General features: G+C 42.3%; 1 protein-coding gene across 2 annotated transcripts in view; it reads right to left on the bottom strand.

Moving 5' to 3' along the window:
- neurl1aa (neuralized E3 ubiquitin protein ligase 1Aa) overlaps window positions 1-18,661 on the bottom strand; it is a 68,694-nt gene that overhangs the window by 41,009 nt on the left and 9,024 nt on the right. Inside the window, exon 1 of one of the 2 annotated variants that reach the window (XM_005919303.3) lies at window positions 7-466. The exons of the other annotated variant lie outside the window; for it this stretch is intronic. Within the exon in view, the coding sequence (XP_005919365.1) occupies window positions 7-40 (34 nt within the window). The 5' untranslated portion in view covers window positions 41-466. Of the gene's footprint in view, window positions 1-6; window positions 467-18,661 lie in introns of those variants that run through there. 2 annotated transcript variants of the gene reach the window in all.

Genomic DNA, 18,661 nt, shown 5'->3' with positions numbered 1-18,661 from the left:
CCTTACCGTAAAAGGCATTTCGCGTTATCTGGCCACCCATCGCTTCAGTCTTCTGCCGTGCGCGTATGGCCGGTGTGGATTATTCAGATGCTCTCGTGGCACAGCCCAGCGCTCGTGACATGATTGCATCCAAAAGGTAGCCTATCGCTGCTCTGCTCCGGGTACATGCAAACAGCAGAGAGCGGACCCACACCTCCTTATTATTGTGAGCGCACACACACGTCCGTGAAGGCAACTCCCCCCGTCCCCGTCAGCCTCATTCAGTAAGAGCTCTCCGCCTCGGGTCCCACTCACTCACGCTGTCATTTACATAGGAGGTGGAGACTCGGACATGAGCGGTTTTAACGCTGTCACTGCCGCACAGAGCTGCCATTTATGGGCCACGAGGCTGGAATAAAACATGGGGGGAAATAAGGGTGAGCGGGAGGTAAGGCGCGAGGGCACAGTGTGACCACACAGGGTTTATTTCCTCAGCTGATGAAGGAGAAAAGTTTCCTTTAAAAACAAACAAACAAATAATGAAAAGAAATCCATCTTAACCGCATAATGACATTTACACATCCCCATTGGTGTGACGAGGAATGTGTGGGTGGGGCAAGGATTAAACAGGAAGTAGACCCTGACAAACACAGGCTGAGCTATTGTGTATGTGATAAGGTTAAAAAATGTCAGGTAATATTTTGCATAAACCGTTAATGATGTCAGACCACGTGTTCACCTCTGGGAAAAGCTCGTTTTTGGACTGTTTGGGTCCAGCACCCGCTCCTGCTTGTGTGTGCAGACGTCTAATCAGCCACAAAGTCTTCATGTGCTGTATGAGTAACATATCAGTAATCCTAACCCACGATCCACCAAACCCACACACCTGGAGATACTACACATCAGACTGGGTCACTTCCCAGATGGTGAATGTAGTCTCCACTCGGGTGTGCCACGATTGTCCTGAGCTACCAGTAAGAGAGTTAATGCGAGACTAAAGAACAGAAGTTTCTATTCATGTTTAGGAATTTTGGAGAGACTTCAGTTCATTGAGTAACAATGTTTAGCAGAAGTGCAGGAAGTCTGGATTTCTAACGATGATCGGGGAAGTTGTGTTACGCAACGTTCTGCTGGGAAACCTTGGGTCCTGCCACACATGTGGGCGTTACAATGACACGTACCATCTACCTAGGCATTGTTCCAGACCATGTAGGCTCCTTCATGGAAACGGTACTCCCTGATGGCTGTGGCCTCGTTCAGCAGGATAATGGTTCAGGAATGGTTTGAGGAGCACAGCAATGAGTTCAGTCCAATCGAGCATCTGTGGGATGTGCTGGGATGTGCTGGCCTCACCTCACAATTTAGGGGACTTGAAGGATCCGTTGGTAACATCTTGTTGCAGATACCACGGCACACCTTCAGGGGTCTCGTCCATGCTTTGATGGGTCAGGACTGTTATGGCAACAAAACGGGGGCCAGTACTAGGCAGGTGGTCACAATGTTATGCCTGATTGGTGTGTAGTAAGTTATGCAGCATACGTTCTTTGGCTAAATCTGTGATAAAGTTTGCAGTCCCAACCTCTAAGAGGGTGTGCCGTGCCTTCCTATTAAATTATATAATGTCCACTCTTAATTCACCATATTAGGCCATGCACTGCAAGATGTTACTGTCTGACAGGTTTAGTAATTAAATAAATGAACTAGATAAGAGGAGTAGCCTATGGCCTATCGTTCCACATTTCATAGTTTAAAAATAAGAAAGAGATACACGTCTGAGGCTAAGTTTGGGTCCAGAGGCTCACAGAGCAAGTGGCCACATTCTTTACTCTCAGCACTCAGTCTTTCACCTTCCATGCTTCCTTATGTGCCTCAGGCCCCTGGCAGACAGACTGGGTGACCCCTCAAGAGTCAGTCCTCTGACTTCAGCTGTCATCACCTATCCACGGTGACCTCGCAGCCCTCAGTCCCAGACACCAGTGTTTACTCTGGGCCTGAAGCTGCAGGCGTTTAGATAATGGCAGGACAGGGTGAGGGAAATGAGATATATGAACCGGAGTCTAATAGGTGAATGCCAGGAATTCATCATTCAAGGGTATCTTGGATTTTGTTCATTAACACTTTCCACCCCGGAGGCGGCTGTATCTGTAATTAAAAGACAGCCATTTGCCATTTTTAGCACGGCAGTGAAGACTTCAGCCAGCCTTCTGATCCACAGAGCTCGAGGCTGCTCGGTTCGGCCTCGTATTCGCAGAGCTGTTACAGACTGATATCGAGGAAGCTTCTGAGGTGGAAATGACCACGGTCCAAGCTCCAACAACACCTTTAGTACACAGACCACCGGTATCAGCTGTTTGCATTCTTCATCAAAATCATTTGGCCCTGATTAACTCAAACACGCTGCCTGGCCATCCATTTTCTATTGCATGTCTATGCCTGGGTCACACGGGAGGCAGTGTAGGGAGAGATGCTTAGACCTTCCCGCTCCCAGCCTCTTCTGCCTGCTCTTCTGGAGGAACAACAAGGTGTTTGCAGGTCAGTCGAGAGTTGTAATCTCTCCTGTCCTGGGTGTGACATGTCCAAAACCCCTCACTCAGATATCCAGGAGGCACTCTAGTCAGAAGCCCAGACCACCTTAACTGGTCCCCTTTGATTTGGGGGAGTCGTTGCTCTGCTCTTTTTCACCCGCTCAGAGGCTGAGCTCAGAAACCGTTCAGAGGAAACAAGCTTCCTCAGAACGGTGAAGTTTGGTATTAGTCAAAAGAACCAGAAGAGTGTTTACTTCCTTTACACCAGTACAGAATCAGTGAATTTCCATCATGTTAAACATTAATTAAAACATTTTATTTCTCTGTGAAATATTAAATCACATTAAGTGATGCATTCAGGTACTCGCTGTATAGCACGAGTGAAATATACACTCATTAAGCACTCGCTATGCTTAATGTCACAATTATCATTGTGGATTTGCAGTTTAATTAAATATAAAGATTTATTCTCCTTTTAAATGCTCAAGCTCGATGTCAGAATAAGGACAGTGGAGGAAAACTCATTTCCAGCCTGAGTTAGAAGAAACACTTTTTAAACACATAACAGTTTATATGTAAATGAACTGTGTTAAAACATCGCTGGAGTTTGTAAGCAGCATTTATTTGACACTGTTCTTTGTGAAAAATCTATAATTTTATCAAGAAAAAAAACAACTTTTAAACCAACTTTTTCCCAGTAAATTGCAAAGACATGACACAGATGATCCTTTTGGCTCGCTGAGCATAAAACAACTGTCAGCAAAATGCTGTACGTTGTTGTTTATGTTTAAAGATTACTCTCTAAATCACGCAGGTAATAATATTTACATGTCCCCGTTTCCCCATCATTTTTAATGATTACCACCACGTAACCATAACAAATACTAAGGCCTGCCTGGGCGGTTCATCAAAATAAAATCAGGACCTCAACCTCAAGGTTTAGTTTTCTAAATGAGATGCTGGAGACGCACACATGGTGTGCACATTTGAGGTAAAGACAGTTGCTGGAGAGTATTCGCAGCACAATGAGAGGCCAACCACATTTGGTTTCAAGTATCACCTCTGCTGACAATTGCAAAAATCTGGATTTTAAAGAAGACCTCAGCTAAAGAAAGACTGCTTTCAACAGAGAAAAAAAAATCTCTGAGCTAAATCGATAGTTATAAAACAGATCAGGGGACAGAAAATGACTGTATTTCACTCAGATAAGTGGTGTCTGTGGCTCAGGACAGCAAGTTAAGAGAAAACACATTTCCTCTATCTTACAAATATCCCTGCAAACCCAGCAATAAAAGTAACACCCACAAGTCTGCTGAGTTTTAAAAGTCCCAAGGGATGACATCATCGCGCTAAGGTATAACAGCTATTTGTCACGCAAGGGACATGGCTGTGAAAAGAGTGGCGACTGGAAGCTGGCCAGATGAGTTTCAGGAAGAAACGTCAGACCAGCGCTTCGTGTAACCTCGCAGATACACACCAGAGGAAAGGCCTGCAGAAAAGTGACTTCCTCACCTTGTTTGACACCGCTGCTGTACACGAATGCATTGCTAGAACATCCTTCCTTTGTACAGTAACTCTTTCTTCCTGCAGTCACTGCTCTGTCAGCCTTAACCTTTAGGAAGAAAGCCTCCTTTGGCCCACAGTCCTGTCTGCAACAGGGTCGAGGTGCATCTTTGAGAGTCTGTACATAAACTTGCATTACATAACTTGGACATCTGATGCACTTTAGTCGGCATCAGATGGGTGTGTGCGTACAGCTACAGCTGATATTTACGGCCTATCTGATGAGAGGCATGTTTCATGTGAACCTCATGAATTCTTCGGGCCTTATTAACACTTCTGTTCTGTTTAGGTTTGGTCTGTTTTTTAAATAACTCAGAAACAGGATGATTCTAAAGTGAAACAAGAAAAACGGGTACTTGGATGGATTACTCGTCTTCACGTGTTCCTGATTCTGTGCTGGATGTTTTCACTTTTAGAAGTGCAGAGTCAGCATCTTCAGAAGCCACCAATGACATTGTTTATGAACATTAATACCACAGATGGTTTAAAATGAAAGCGTTTTAAACCTGCATTCTGTCTTATGACCAGCAGGGGGCAGCTCCTCTGGTTGCCAAAAAAAGTACAATTAGTTGTAGATTCATGAGAAAACAACCCAATCTCTCACTTGATTTGACGCCTCAGTAAACACTTATCACATATGTTTATGCTCTCTCTTGCTAGTTTCAGGTTTTATTTAATATAACAAGATACTGAACTGGTTAATTCTGGTCCCGTTTAGAGGACAAAAGACCAGAAACCAACACCCTTCATTTCTAAACCAGATCCAGATCTCATCAGGTTTGGTGTAATAATCCTAGATGTTTTATGGCTACCAAAACTTGAGATTTCAGAATGGGATACAACATATGGTGATGCCCATATTTCAGCTTTGGATGCGTAACAGCTGCTTTATGGCATTATGTTTGTTGCTTCAAATGTTCAGATGATCACTCCTTTTAAATGTAAGATGTCCACACTGACTAATATGCTTTTTGGTTATTGTTTCTTGAAGAAATGGTAGATATAAAATAAAGGTTTGTTATTTTTTACTCTGCACCTCAACAGGATGAAATGGAGTGAAAAAAAATCCTCGATTGAATTTGTTTGTTTCTCTCATAACAAAAACAGAAAAATATGTGAAGCATCATTATGACTTTAGCTACACTGAAACACACTGCTGAGATAATCAAGAGCAGGATGGACCCGAATTAAGGTCTCTTTCTCTAGTTTCTTGCTTTTCGCCTTCTTTCTGCGTACATTAACCAGAAATTAAAGGATTTCTGGCTAATGTACTAAGGACTTCCTTCCAATAAATACAGGAAGGACTCCAACGTTCAAGTTCTAGCCAAAAAGAGTCGGGAGAACTACTACCTGCTGAGAGCTATTTGACAGGTATCTACCAATGCCTGTATAAAATCTACATATGATATTGAATACATTGTGGAAGCCTCACATGTGAAATTCAAGGACAGCTGTGGAAAGGTCATAGCTCCCCAACAAAGGGCTTCATTGATGGTACTGCTGTGTCTGTTATTAACAGACTGGCATGCATATAGACGTTGTTTGTGGGTGTTCATTTGTTTGGAGGTTGTATCAAATTCAAACATCCAGCCCGAGTTACAAAGAACGAGGAGTCCTGTGACAGATGGTGTGGCCCGCTCAGAGCCCTGGGGCCACATTCTTAAAGCTTCCCATTACAAAGAGCTGCTGCTTGGGGCAGAATCTGGAAAAAAGTCTTAAGCAGACTGGAACTGATTCACTGGTCAAAGCTGACGGCTGGTCGTTTGCTCCGGTCCGGCCTAGGTAACTTTTTAATGTATTTACTACCAGGTCAAATGTCTATCACTTGTACTTTTCAGTCGCATGGGTAACTGCTTCAGTCGCTCACCTGGAAGTTGAGAAAAGTTTATCTTGGGCCCCGCCCACTTCCTGTTGCTGGTGGATATTTCAGGTGTAGTTGCTTGAAACTGCAGAATGCTATCAACTTTGCGTGGTCTCTGGTTGCCACGTCAATGCAAATTATTTGCGTTGTGTGTGCAGCTTTAGATTTATGATGTTTTATAAGAATTAACATTTGAAGTTTATACTAGATTGTGGAAAAACTGCTATCAGTAGGAAGGAGTGCCTTTTTAGAGGCTTAAGAGTTTCCTTTGCTTTATTAAGTAGGAGAAAATAGTGGAGAGACAAAAGGTAGAGGAAATACCTCCGAATGACAGTGAGTTAATGAAACAGCAGATTAGATGGTGCGGGGATAATGTTTGTAGCCGATCTCATTAAAGATACGCTTACATCTCCCATCCAATGCAATGATGCCAGAAATGAATGTGATTACGAGGCTGAATTACTTGAAAACTGGCAAAAATGTATTCTTATTAATCGGGTCAGCCGCATCGCCTCGCTGAGGTAAAAGGTTTTGTTCACTTCTTGCTCAGAGTTACTCTGAGAGCTTCCTAAATCACTCTTAAGTGAGGACTCCTTTCTATAAATGTTTATAGTTTATATGTCTACATTAGGAGAACTCTGCAAGAGCTCCCTGAATGTTTGTGAATACAGCCCCTGATCTGAATATCATGCAGTCAAACTGACATGAAGAGATAGCATGAATACATGCACAAGCTCTGCATGTATTCACGTTCTTCAGCATAGTTGGCTCAAGCTACCTGCTGTAGTTAGATTAACTGTGTGTAAGTGCACCGGGGACTGGTGCTGTTTTAAAGATCCATAAAGTGTAGGGATACCATGCAAACACACAAATGTACTTATTAGTCTATTAAAATACCAGAACTTTTCCTGAAGCAGAGGCAGCAGCACCCAGCAGGAAACATTATTTCTCAGTAGTTTCAATAAAAATGCTCCAAAAGGCACAAAGACCACAAAACCTTTTAGTTTAATAACTGATTTTTACAGAAGTGAGGCCAAGCAGAGCGTGATCTAACTTTAACTTTACCAAAATCCATCCATCATCCATCCACAGTGTTGGGAAGGTTACTTTTAAAATGTATTCCATTACAGAATACAGAATACATGCCCCAAAATGTATTCTGTAACGTATTCCGTTACGTTACTCAATGACAGTAACGTATTCTGAATACTTTGGATTACTTAATATATTATCATGCTTTTTACAACAACGTGAATGTACTATTGCTGTGTGATTTATTACTTTACTGAAGGTCCGCGACTCCGAACTGTAGTAAAGGGACCTCTGACTAATACGGCGGGGTCCCTGTCGGCTCGTAGCCGAAAAATAGCTTTACTTTGTTGTGTGGGTCAACTTTGCTTGCGAGAGACAGAGAGAGGCGTTGAAAGGCTGCTCCAACGGAACTTATTGTTTTCGGAGGAAAACACGAACACGGTGTACAGTCGAGTCTTAATAGCTTACTTACAGCTGGGCTCGTCAGGCCTCTTCTTGGCTGCAGTGGTTATTATTATATTTACATGCTTCCAGCTCCCGTTTTGCTCGATGACAACTCGTACTTTTCACTCTCCTTTTTCTCCCTCCCTCGCTCACAGACACATAACGAGTATGGCAGTCCATTCTCCCTGCAGCACGGACTACACTGCCCATGATGCTACATTCTGCATTCTGCCTATTAGCTTAGCACAACAACAACAACAAAAAGGCGCTCTCTCACCCAGGAAACACGCAGAGCGAGAGCGTCACCCTGTAACCATGGCAACCGTAACGCTGCCGCCTGGAACAACAGAACGTAGCTGTCAAACAAAACCCAAACAGTCCTGACCCGCGACAATATGAAACAGGAAAGTACCGCAGTGTAATCCATTTATTTCAACAAAGTAACTGTATTCTGAATACCACCTTTTTAAACGGTAACTGTAACGGAATACAGTTACTCATATTTTGTATTTTAAATACGTAACGGCGGTACATGTATTCCGTTACTCCCCAACACTGCCCAGCCATCCTCCATCCATCCATCAATCATCCATCCTTCATCTATCATATATCATCCATCCATCCATCTTTTCATCCACCCATCCATCCATCAACTATTCATATATCATCCATACATCTATCATCCTTCCATCATCCATCCTTCCATCATCCATCCTTCAATCATCCATCCATCCATCAACTATCCAGTGACCTCACGTGGTCACTTGAAAACTGCCGGTTTAGAAGAAACTTTTTGTTATAGGAGTAAATTTTGACTATTCATAACAGGGTTTTTTAAATCATTGTTAAAATCATTAATAGTTTCTTATTTAGTTAAACATTTAGGTGATGGTGTGTGGCACCCTGCACGCCAACTACAGTACATTTCCACCGGGCACCATTTTAATTCTGACATCTGAAGCAAATGTATTTCTTTTTTTTAATAAAGTGTTCGTGGTGCAACCATCAGCACTAACGTGGCCACAGATCTGATATAGTGGCTGATGATTAACCAACCCCCATTGCCACATGTCCCAGCACGCTTCACTGTTTAATGGCAGCTGGAGACCAGACCTGACCAAGGTTTCCACGGCAACCACTACTCGAAAGGAATTGCGCATTTCTTACCGGGAATGCATATGTAAGTGCACGGGGACACACACAAACACACCCACAGCCCATTAGCCCAGCTCGACACAGTTTCCATCAACAGTAGCGGTGTGGGGAGACAACAAAACAAAACAGCAGTTTAGTGGTGCGAGCTGTGCACCATAACATCCTGCCAGCAAAACAGAGCTCGCTGCCTCTTTCTAAGTGATTTGTACGGGACTGAAAGGGAATCTGGTAGCAGATGCCAAGAAGCAGAGAGGTCAGCAGAGTGGCTCTCCTGCAGCCGGCATTGTCTGCTGCACAGCACGTGTGTGCAAACAAAACCTCCCATTCAGCGCAGTCTCATATGGGATATCAGCGGAGCCCTTAGAGCGTTCAGGAACAGGATACGATAAAAGAGAGGAGTGGAAACTTCACAGAGCTGTGACACCGTCTAGATCTCTGTGAAAAGACAAAATGAGAAATGCGAAAACAGACGGGGGGGAAAGGTGAGAGATGGTGGGTAGGGGGCATTTGCACAGTCACTGCAGCAAGAGCTGGAATAATGACAGTCTTCCTTTCATAAATTCAGCCTTGTTGCAAATCTCTTTCTCTCTATTCTGAGACATGCCCTCAGCAGGTATTCCAGATAACTACACTCTTAGTTATTAACAAAGGTGAAAGTTAGTTTGAGGGCATAGGGTGTCTGCTGTAATGTAGTACTTTTCATCAGAGTTGGAGCAGAAGAAGTGGGGAGGTGATAATTAGATCTGTCACTCTGCTTTAATATCTCTCAGAGCTGCTCGGCCTTGGGCTGGATGGTTGCAGAGAAATGCCTTATTGTCTCAGGTGCCGAGGATCTGAAAATACTTTGCCTGATAACGCTGCCCCAGAATGTGCTGGTGAGGAGTGATGGATTTCAGTGGGGCATTGCTGAAGCTGTCAAAAGAGCTGAATTATTAACAATCCAGTAATTTAATTTAATACAATATAACTTGTTTTGTACAGTACTACTTATGGACATCTGACAAATTAAAGGAAAAAGGTTTGACTGCTGGAGTCAGGAAGATCGGTAACGCTGGAATGCCTCCTTATTCTGCGTTAAAACTGAGAGTCTTTCAGAACATCTGTGCAGATCGCACGCTTCATATTTGACTTCCTGGACTGAGTGACATAGAGAAAGCTGGAATTTCCCGATGTGAGGGTTGCCCTTTCTCCCAGTAGCCAGATATTCTGCATGAAAGTAAAAAACGGAAAGGCAACATGTGATGCACCAGTCTATCTCATTTCTCTACTAAGGCTAAAGCTCCTCCCCTGAAAAGCAAGATGATAAGACTTCATGAGCAATCTCTGTGTTTCCTGCAGCTCGCTCACAGGCAGGAGGACATGTGGTTGTAATTCCTCGCAGAGCAGATCCCCGAGACTTTTAAATTGCAATTCCGATCATGACGGGGTGTTTATTGTTAATTACATTAGATTAATACGGGGCAGCTGCCGCATAAGGAAACATATGAATCCGTTTGCATGGATTTTCGGCGCCATCAATCAGTGCGCCTGCTGGTTTTGTGGTTTCCCAAACCATACCCTCTGTGAATCAGCACAGTGTATCCCTCTTGGCATTCGCTGGCTCATGTCATGTTTGGAAAATTATACTTCCTGACACTGAGACAGATTACGGGGGCTTTCTTTTATCCATTTACGTTGCTCCCGCTTTATCATTCCTCTCATTTGCCACATTTATAACCTGCGTAAGTATGCTCTCTCTAGGCTTTTCTCCTGCTCTTTAGATCCTCCAGCAGCTGGGCTGAGCAGAAATCAGATCAAAAGAAAACAGAGTTGTTGAAAGTGTTGTGACTGTCCCACAGAGCAGACACAGCTCTGAGGGAAAATCACCTCAATCACTGCTTTATATGTACTCACTAAAACGATAGCCTTTTAATTAGACACTGGAGAGGCCACCAAAGATATTACCTGGGGCTAATCTGTTCCTCTTCTCATGTGGGACCATAACAGAGATAAGCAGATTGAGCTCCTTTTTTAAGGCCATGTTTTCTTCTTGTTCCCACAGCTCAGACCTGAGTATCACTTTCTTTCCAGGAAGAAAGAAAAACGCATGAAGATATCTCACGCTTTGCCTGAGCCTGGATGGAAAGAGGAGTCACAGGATCCAGGCAAGATTTGGAAGCTTGAGGGTAGAGAAGAATCTCAAAGTCATGGAAAAACGAAAGTGGATGTGCTACAGTGAGTCTGAGGAAAACATGCTCAGGTTTCAAATATGACCTGTGGAGGATTCACAGGGAGTGGGAAAGAAGATTTAATTAACAGCACATGAAAAACAATCCTTTTTAGAAAGTAAGCAATGCTGAAAACATACATGCTGCAGATGAGAGGGAGATTTGGAGGTTATAGCTATGCACTGATAATTTAGTCATATTAAAATGCGCTTGGGTGGGTTTCTGAACACAGCTGCAGTATATATGTAGCAGCAGTGTGAGCGATAATAAGCTGCAAATCATAGCTGTGATTATTTGTGAACTTATTAAAAATATGCATAAAGCTACAATTTGTTTCAAGGAGTTCCTGTTTTAATAAAAGCATTGCTCAACTTCTCCTTTTATAATTCTGCATTATGCACAGTGTTGACAGCCTCACCAGAACAATCAAGCCAAGAGCTAGCATCGATGCTAACATGCTAATTTGTTAGCATATTGCAGCTGCCGCCTGTGTGAGCACCACAGGTTTACAACAAGATTTAATAATGACAGCATTTAAAAAAATACTTAATAATTCACAGCATTAATATTAATAACAATTATGATTACAATCACTGAGCAGGTATAACATTATGACGGGTGCAGCGAATCATACGGATTCTCACTGAATTTTGTTTGAGCTCATATTATTGCTAGTAATAACACTAATAGTATTGCTGTAAAAATGATTTGAAACAAATGTAAAGTAAGATTATTTAAAACAAATGAGACCAATTTACAGGCTGTTAATGTTGGGAGCAAACGATACCAGCGCGCACTCTGTGTTTGGACCTGCGGTAATGAAACGAGATGCTACGGCCAGTGAATACACAGAATTTTACAGAGAACAAACTAAAACATGGACCGAGCCCAGCCTGGGTACTGAGTCAGCGCTTGATTTCTCAGAACTGAATTTATGATCTGATATTCCTCTAGACGTTTAATTTGAGCAGCTGGAAGTCTTTAGCCCGGCGACAAAACCAATAATTATAGAAAATTTCTGCAATAACAAAAATGAAAGCCAGAATTCTTTTAAAGATTCTTCACTGTGTGGTTTTTAATATTAACAATTTCATGAGTCATTCAACTGCATTACAATAAAGATAAATGAGTAAAGAAACCCTGCAGGCTGGTTAAGAACTTTACTGCGGCTTTCTCTTTGCTATTATACAAATTTTCCCAGAACAGCTGGGTCATGAGCGCCTTTCTGTTTCCCTGTTGTCACAGTACAAGCAAGACGAGTATGCAAGGCAAAAAAGCAAAAGCAAAACTCTCTGCATAATACTCGAAATAAACCAGAATACTTTATTTTTTATCATTTGGATAAATCGAGCTTCAGTAACAGCTGCAAACCAGAGGTATTATTACGGCATTTAGTTTTAAAGCTGAAGCTCCAAACATACACCCGAGTCATTAAAAACACAATCTGGGGGCCTGTTTCTTCTGAAGGGGCCACGCACCGGGCCAGCCCTCGCCGGTGAGGTCTGAGCGTGACTTAAATTACATGCCAGTCCTAATCAAAGAGCATCTCTGTGATTACAAACAACGAAGAAGAAGAGACATTTATTTAAAAATTATTATTATTATCATTACACAACCAAATAACCAGTTACATAATTCTACCTGTGAATTATCTTTAGTCACAGAAAACAATAAAAGGTGGAAATGAAAAACCACTGCAATGTTCAGCATGCAGATCAGATCAGCTTATTTTGATTTACACCAAATCAAGCAACAGTCACCTGGAGGGGCTTTTAGTGTAACACACGATGCAGACGACTGCAAAGAGCCAGGCAATGGTAGGAAGGCGTAGGTGTCACGACCCAAGTGCAGGACTGAAAACTCACATAGACAGAACTCAACCAGGAACTCATGAACTAGGCTGAAACACAGGACGATGGAACACACGGGGACAAAGACTCGGACAATATATGCACACGGGTGACAGGAGGCAGGGGAAGCAAAACTGAACAAAACACACACGGGATGAAGGGCTATCAAAGTGAAACAGACAGAGAAACACCAGGAAGCAGAAAATACACAACCTAACAACTAACATAGTCAAAGAGCTAAACTAAGAACTAAAGGCAAGACTACAAGCAAACAATATAGGATAGAAAGACTTATCCAAACTAGAGAAACCCTGGCCCCAAACCAAGGCACCATGACAAGGAAGGAACTCTCTTTTAACAGGAAGAAACTTTCGCAGAAGCCGACTCAGGAAGGGACAGCCTCGGGGTGAGGGGAGAGAGAGGAGTGCAAGGAGAGCACGGGGAGACAAGACGAAATTCAGACTATGAAGCTGAGAAGATACAATTTAATGTCATGCAGCAGTGAAGCAGTGAAAAGAGGTGAGCAGAGAAGAAGAAGTCCCAGAGGAGCCTGAGCCTTTAGCAGCATAACTAAAGGATGCTTCAGGGTCACCTGATCCAACCCTGATGATAAGCTCTGTCAAAGGAAAGTTTGAATCTTAAAAAAAGTTTCTGTGTCCTGAATCCAACGACTTCCTTCTCTAAGACAAAAACAAGCCAGAGAATTAACACATTTTGATTCAAGCCATCTTCAAAATGTGCAGCAGAGACATAAAGTTCCTGCTTAATATCAACAGAAGGAGGCCGTGTGGAGAACAAAGACACTGCACATTTGTAGCAGGAAAAAAAACAGTTTCTTTAAAGTGATAATAGAAAAATTAATGAAATGGATTTCTTCCTGATATTCAACAACTGATTAATGTAATCACCATTCAGCAGGTAATTACACACAACATGTGAAAGAGCAGTTAATGAAATACAAACTCATTTCATTAAGTCTGAAATCAGAGAAACTCTGAAAACCAGGAAGAACTTTGTTGTTGTCGTTGTCTCATTAAGACAAAGTGTTGATACACCAGTACAAATCCCTGAGCGATGCACTTGGTTTTTGGCTGTTCCAGCAGTCTTATGGTATTTATTTATTTATTGCTTTCCTGCAGCTCGTCCTTACAGGAAACCAAGCTGCACATTGGACCCACGGGGAAGCTGTTGGTCAGGACTGAATATGAGCGGAGACACGTACAGAGAGATGCTGTGTGAGAGGAACTGCAGGCTTCATGTCCTCAGGTGGGAAACAGTTATGTCTCCAGCTTCAGACTTACAAACAAGAATGACTATGAATCAATCTGTAGCTTAATATATTAACATTAAAATATCAGACATACTGGCATGCAGAGCATTTTAGGATTTTTCAGCTCATTGTTTTGTATTTATAAATAAATAAATTTCTTGCAGATACAGCAAAACAAAAAACGGAGCAGACAGAGACAAAGACACACATCAGGAGAACATGAACATCAGGAACACAAGAAAAAGGCAAGTGCATCAAACAAATGACCAAAACAAATATAAATACTTGAGGAGAGCAAATCCAGTATTTGTGTGCTGCAGTATTTGGTTGTAAAAGCTGAAGTAAATGTTGATTTTGTACCGTCAGATATGCAAATAAGGAAGCGGTCAGAAATATATTTCCTATGTGAAAGTATGCAGAGCTTTTAAAAAGTACTATATATATAAAAACTGCTAAATACATGCACTTGGCTGTGCAGGCAGAGGAAGAGGAGGTGGTAGTGCGAGTGTTTGTGAGTCTTTTTGTGCACATCCCTGTCAGAGGCAGGACGTGATGGGTCCTTTACAGTGAGGAAACGTGAGGCGACTGAGTCCTGCGGGGAGGCCGGAGAGCAGCCGACGATCGTCTGAGCCGTGCCGATGACCTGCTGCCTCCTCCTCTCTGCTTCAGTGCAGCTCCTGCACCACACCGTGATACGATGTGTCAGCACGCTCTCTATGGACGAGCGGTAAAAGGGCACCTGCAGCTTTTGACCCAGGTTATTCTCCCAGGAAGTGAAGCTGCTACTACGCCTGCTTGGTGACCACTGAGGTGTTTGCAGTCCAGGATTGGTGACGAGAGGTGAAAGTGCTCAGGAGTCTGCAGGCTGGGACCCTCTGCACACGGTCACTGTTGATGCCAGTTTTTAAGTCTTTATTAAAAACCTATTTTTATTCCCTGGCTTTTAACTCTGTGGGTAACTGATATTTTTTATTGTTTTTTAACTTTATTGCTATGTCTGGTTTTATTACTATGTGCATATTAGTATTGTACAGCACTTTGGTCTACCAGGTGTGTTTTTAAAGTGCTATATAAATAAATAAATGATGATGATGATGATAATGTAGAGGGGGGCCAGGCTGATCCTCCTGAGGTCAGTCTCAGGTTGATTACTGAACTATAAGCTGACTATTTCAGAATCTCATCTCATGAATCAAATGCGGTGTAACACACACACACACACACTGGCCAAGTGAACTGACCACCCATCAGGTTGCAGCTGTAATGTATGTGACAGGACGTGGATTATGACATCAGCACTGAGTTGGCTCTTAATCACCCTGGGACTAAAAGAGGAACTATGAGGAGACCGCCCTTCAGAGCATGGGAAAAAGTCCCAGTGCTGCTGCTGGACTTCACTGAAAAGCCCCCAACTTTTGCTTTTTTTAGATGACACGGGGGATTTTGGTGAATGTGCAGGTGGTTACTTCCTCCCTTTCTCTCTGAGTCACACACAACCACCCGTGCACAATCTCTCCCACTCACCCACTCTTATCCTATCATTCCACTATAAAGCTGTGGTAAATGTCCCACGGCCACACTACTGGTGACAGATGGTAAAGGCGGGATGAAAACTCCCCAAATAAATATGTAATCCCTCCCTCACATGGGCCGCAGCACAACACGCAGATTATCCCATCAGATACACTAGAGCAGCTCTGCAGAGCAGCAGGCCGTGGGGAGATCCCTCTTTGTGCACGCATATAAAATGATTTGAACGCAGCATCTGTGTGTGTGTGTTTTAATAGCAGCGCACGCCGTTAAAGAGGCGATGAACGGCAAATGAAGTCGCGTGCGCCACTTCAGACTTGAATGAAATGTATTCACATATGAGTACTTACTTATATCGCCACCATCAGTGGAATAAAGTGCTCCCATCTCGCCATTCGCACAGCAATAACATTAAAGATGTATTCATTTCAGTTATTTACAGTGGATTTAGAGACGTCCTTTTGGCACCGAAAGCAAGAAAGCACCTGAACTTTCCCACGTGAATTACAAGCGGGATACAATTACGTTTATAGTCACATGGCTTGTAACTATTGTCCAGGCACAAAATATGAGTCGTCTCCATAAATACAGGAACATTGCCTGCTTTTACACACACCAGCAGATGCGTTTTAATGGCATCGTTCTGTGATATGGGAACAAACAGTCCACTGTGCGTGTTCAGCAACTCCACAGAGTTTATAAAAGAGGAAGCTGAGTAAAAGCCACAAATATGTTACAATTATTATATGAATATATGAGGTTTGAAGCGTGTTTATCAATAAACATGGTTTATGTCTAACATTTTGGAAAAAGTTGCTTTCAAGCACCTTCACGCCTTTTTAGACCCACGTCTGTGAGGTTTTCCAGTCTGGTTTTAAATCTCGTCACTGTGCTGAGACGGCACTTTTAAGAGTTTCTAATGATCTTCTTTTAACCGTGGACTCAGGTTGTTCGGTTGTTTTAGTCCTTTTAGATTTGACTGCAGCCTTTGACACAGTTGATCATAAAATACTTTTATTGAGACTTGAACACATTGTTGGTCTTAAAGGCTCAGTTTTATCATGGTTTAAATCATATTTATCAGAGAGGTCTTTCTCTGTAGCTAATGAGAAATACTCTTCCTGTTGTGGTGTTCCACAGGGGGCTGTTTTGGGTCCAACTCTGTTCTCCTTAAACATGCTGCCTTTGGGATCTATTTTCAGGGAATACGACATCCCCTTTCATTGTTATGCTGATGACATCCAAATTTACTTCCCCTTGAAACTGGATCTCCCTGTCTCACTGCAGCCTCTGTTTAACTGTCTACACGATGTTAAAGACTGTTAACACTGAATATTCTCATCATAACAAAGTTATTGTTTTTGGAAGTCATGCCCCTAACTTTGAATAAGTTGTTACCTCCCTGTGTGCTTTTGTGTGCTATAGAAATAAATTTGATATTGCCTGATAAATGGTTATTTTTCTAAATGCAGGTAGTAAGCTGAAGTTTAAACACCTACGAATAAAAAAAGACCCAACAGAAAGCACACAAATGTAGTTTTCACATTTTTTTATGTGTAAAAAGAAGAAATCAAATTGTCCCGGGCATTTTTCCTTTTCCAAAGATTTCTAGAGCGCGTTACCAGAACAGCCGTTCGTCACAAGCTGAACTTTGTCATCATGTTATCTGGATGAAGTTTTAATGGTACAGACTAATCACATTTATGCTAACAGGACTTTGATGCTACGTTAAAGTGCACTAAGTCGTATCAACGACTTCTCAGAAAAACGACGAGGTCGTTTCAGTTAAACATGTCGTGATCCGGCACCAGATCCTTTTCTCATGCAGTGAACAAATACCTCAAGGTAATTGTATCTTAATTGCATACACACTATAAAAAGTGGCTGCAAACATTGAGTCAGATGTTATTTTTACGGAATTGCACTCATTTTTCTTATTACAGTGATCAGACTGTAGATGCATATTGGTGTTTCCCTGCATGCTACAATGTGTGAAATGAATTTTAAATGAGGTGTTGTTCGCCCGTTTTAATTTGAAAATAATCACCTTCCTGTCACAATGTTCTCACTGCTAGCATGCAAGAAAAAGCAAAGCATCACTTCACATGCTGATTGACTTGGCATTTTGCTGGCATTTACTTCCACATTTATGACTTCCATCCCAACTTCTTCTTCTTTTAAATTGTGCAATCAAAACTACTTGTGTAGCTGATATGCTTCTTTTTGATCCATGGCCATGGAGGAAAGTAATTTGGAATTGGCTTGGCGGTCTCGGAGAGGAGTGTTGGCCTAATGTGGCTCCACACTGCAGAGCCTCATCACAGAATTAATTTGTGTTCTGTTTCAATGACAATATTTGATCCAACACACCATTATCAGTGATGCATGAGAATGCACAATTATCCTAAAATGTTATTTTTATTGCAAAAACCACTTAATTATATTGTAGGATAAAGAGTCTTTATTTAAAATTTACTTTTGTTTCCATCTGATTCTTGTTTGTTTCATTAAAAACTTAATCCTTCCTTTTTCATTTTTTTCTTGGTCATGCTCACAGCTGTCGATCATGTTGTACCAAAGCTGCAGCCATGTGTCAAGAGCCAAAACATGTTCCTCTAATGGCCTCTTGGGGCTGGCTTCACACCTAAGGCCCCATAGATTCCCATGTTAACTGATACAAGGATGATCATACTGCTAAGGGTAAAGTATAAAAGAGAGATTTTTGTGAGAGTTTGTTTGAAAGGATTAACAGACTTTGGATTGTGAAGTGTGAACTTGGCATTCGGTGAGCTGAGTAAGGAGTTTAACGTGGAAGTGTCGGCGAACAGTCTGGTAGTAATATGCTACGTGGTGGAGAGAGATGTTGATGAGGATGGATGCAAAAACACAGATCTGATTGAGGAGGAGGGGGAAGGAAATGAAAGGCAGCAGATGGTAAAAGGAGGTCTTAGGCCTGGTGAGAGGAGGAGGACAGAGGCTCACATGGAAGGATCAGAGAGCAAGACTGTGAGGGTGAGGTAACGAGGTCTACGATGAATTCCCTTCACGTGGTGGTGATATTTGAGAGTGATGGTGGAATAAAGAAAACGACTCACAACACAAGCATGCTAGTGTGTTAGGGGATGGAAACCTGCTGATTGGGTGTAACACAGATACCCAGGTGGAAAAGGCAGGAAATATTACAAGTGTGTAAAAAGACAAAATCTGAAGAGTTGTGAAAGCTAGAGTACAGAGACCCAGTGGCA

Source organism: Haplochromis burtoni, unplaced genomic scaffold (assembly GCF_018398535.1).
Source record: "Haplochromis burtoni strain Fernald_Lab_line unplaced genomic scaffold, NCSU_Asbu1 Contig_35, whole genome shotgun sequence".
Taxonomy (NCBI): domain Eukaryota; kingdom Metazoa; phylum Chordata; class Actinopteri; order Cichliformes; family Cichlidae; genus Haplochromis; species Haplochromis burtoni.
This window is presented reverse-complemented; position numbering and strand designations above follow the sequence as displayed.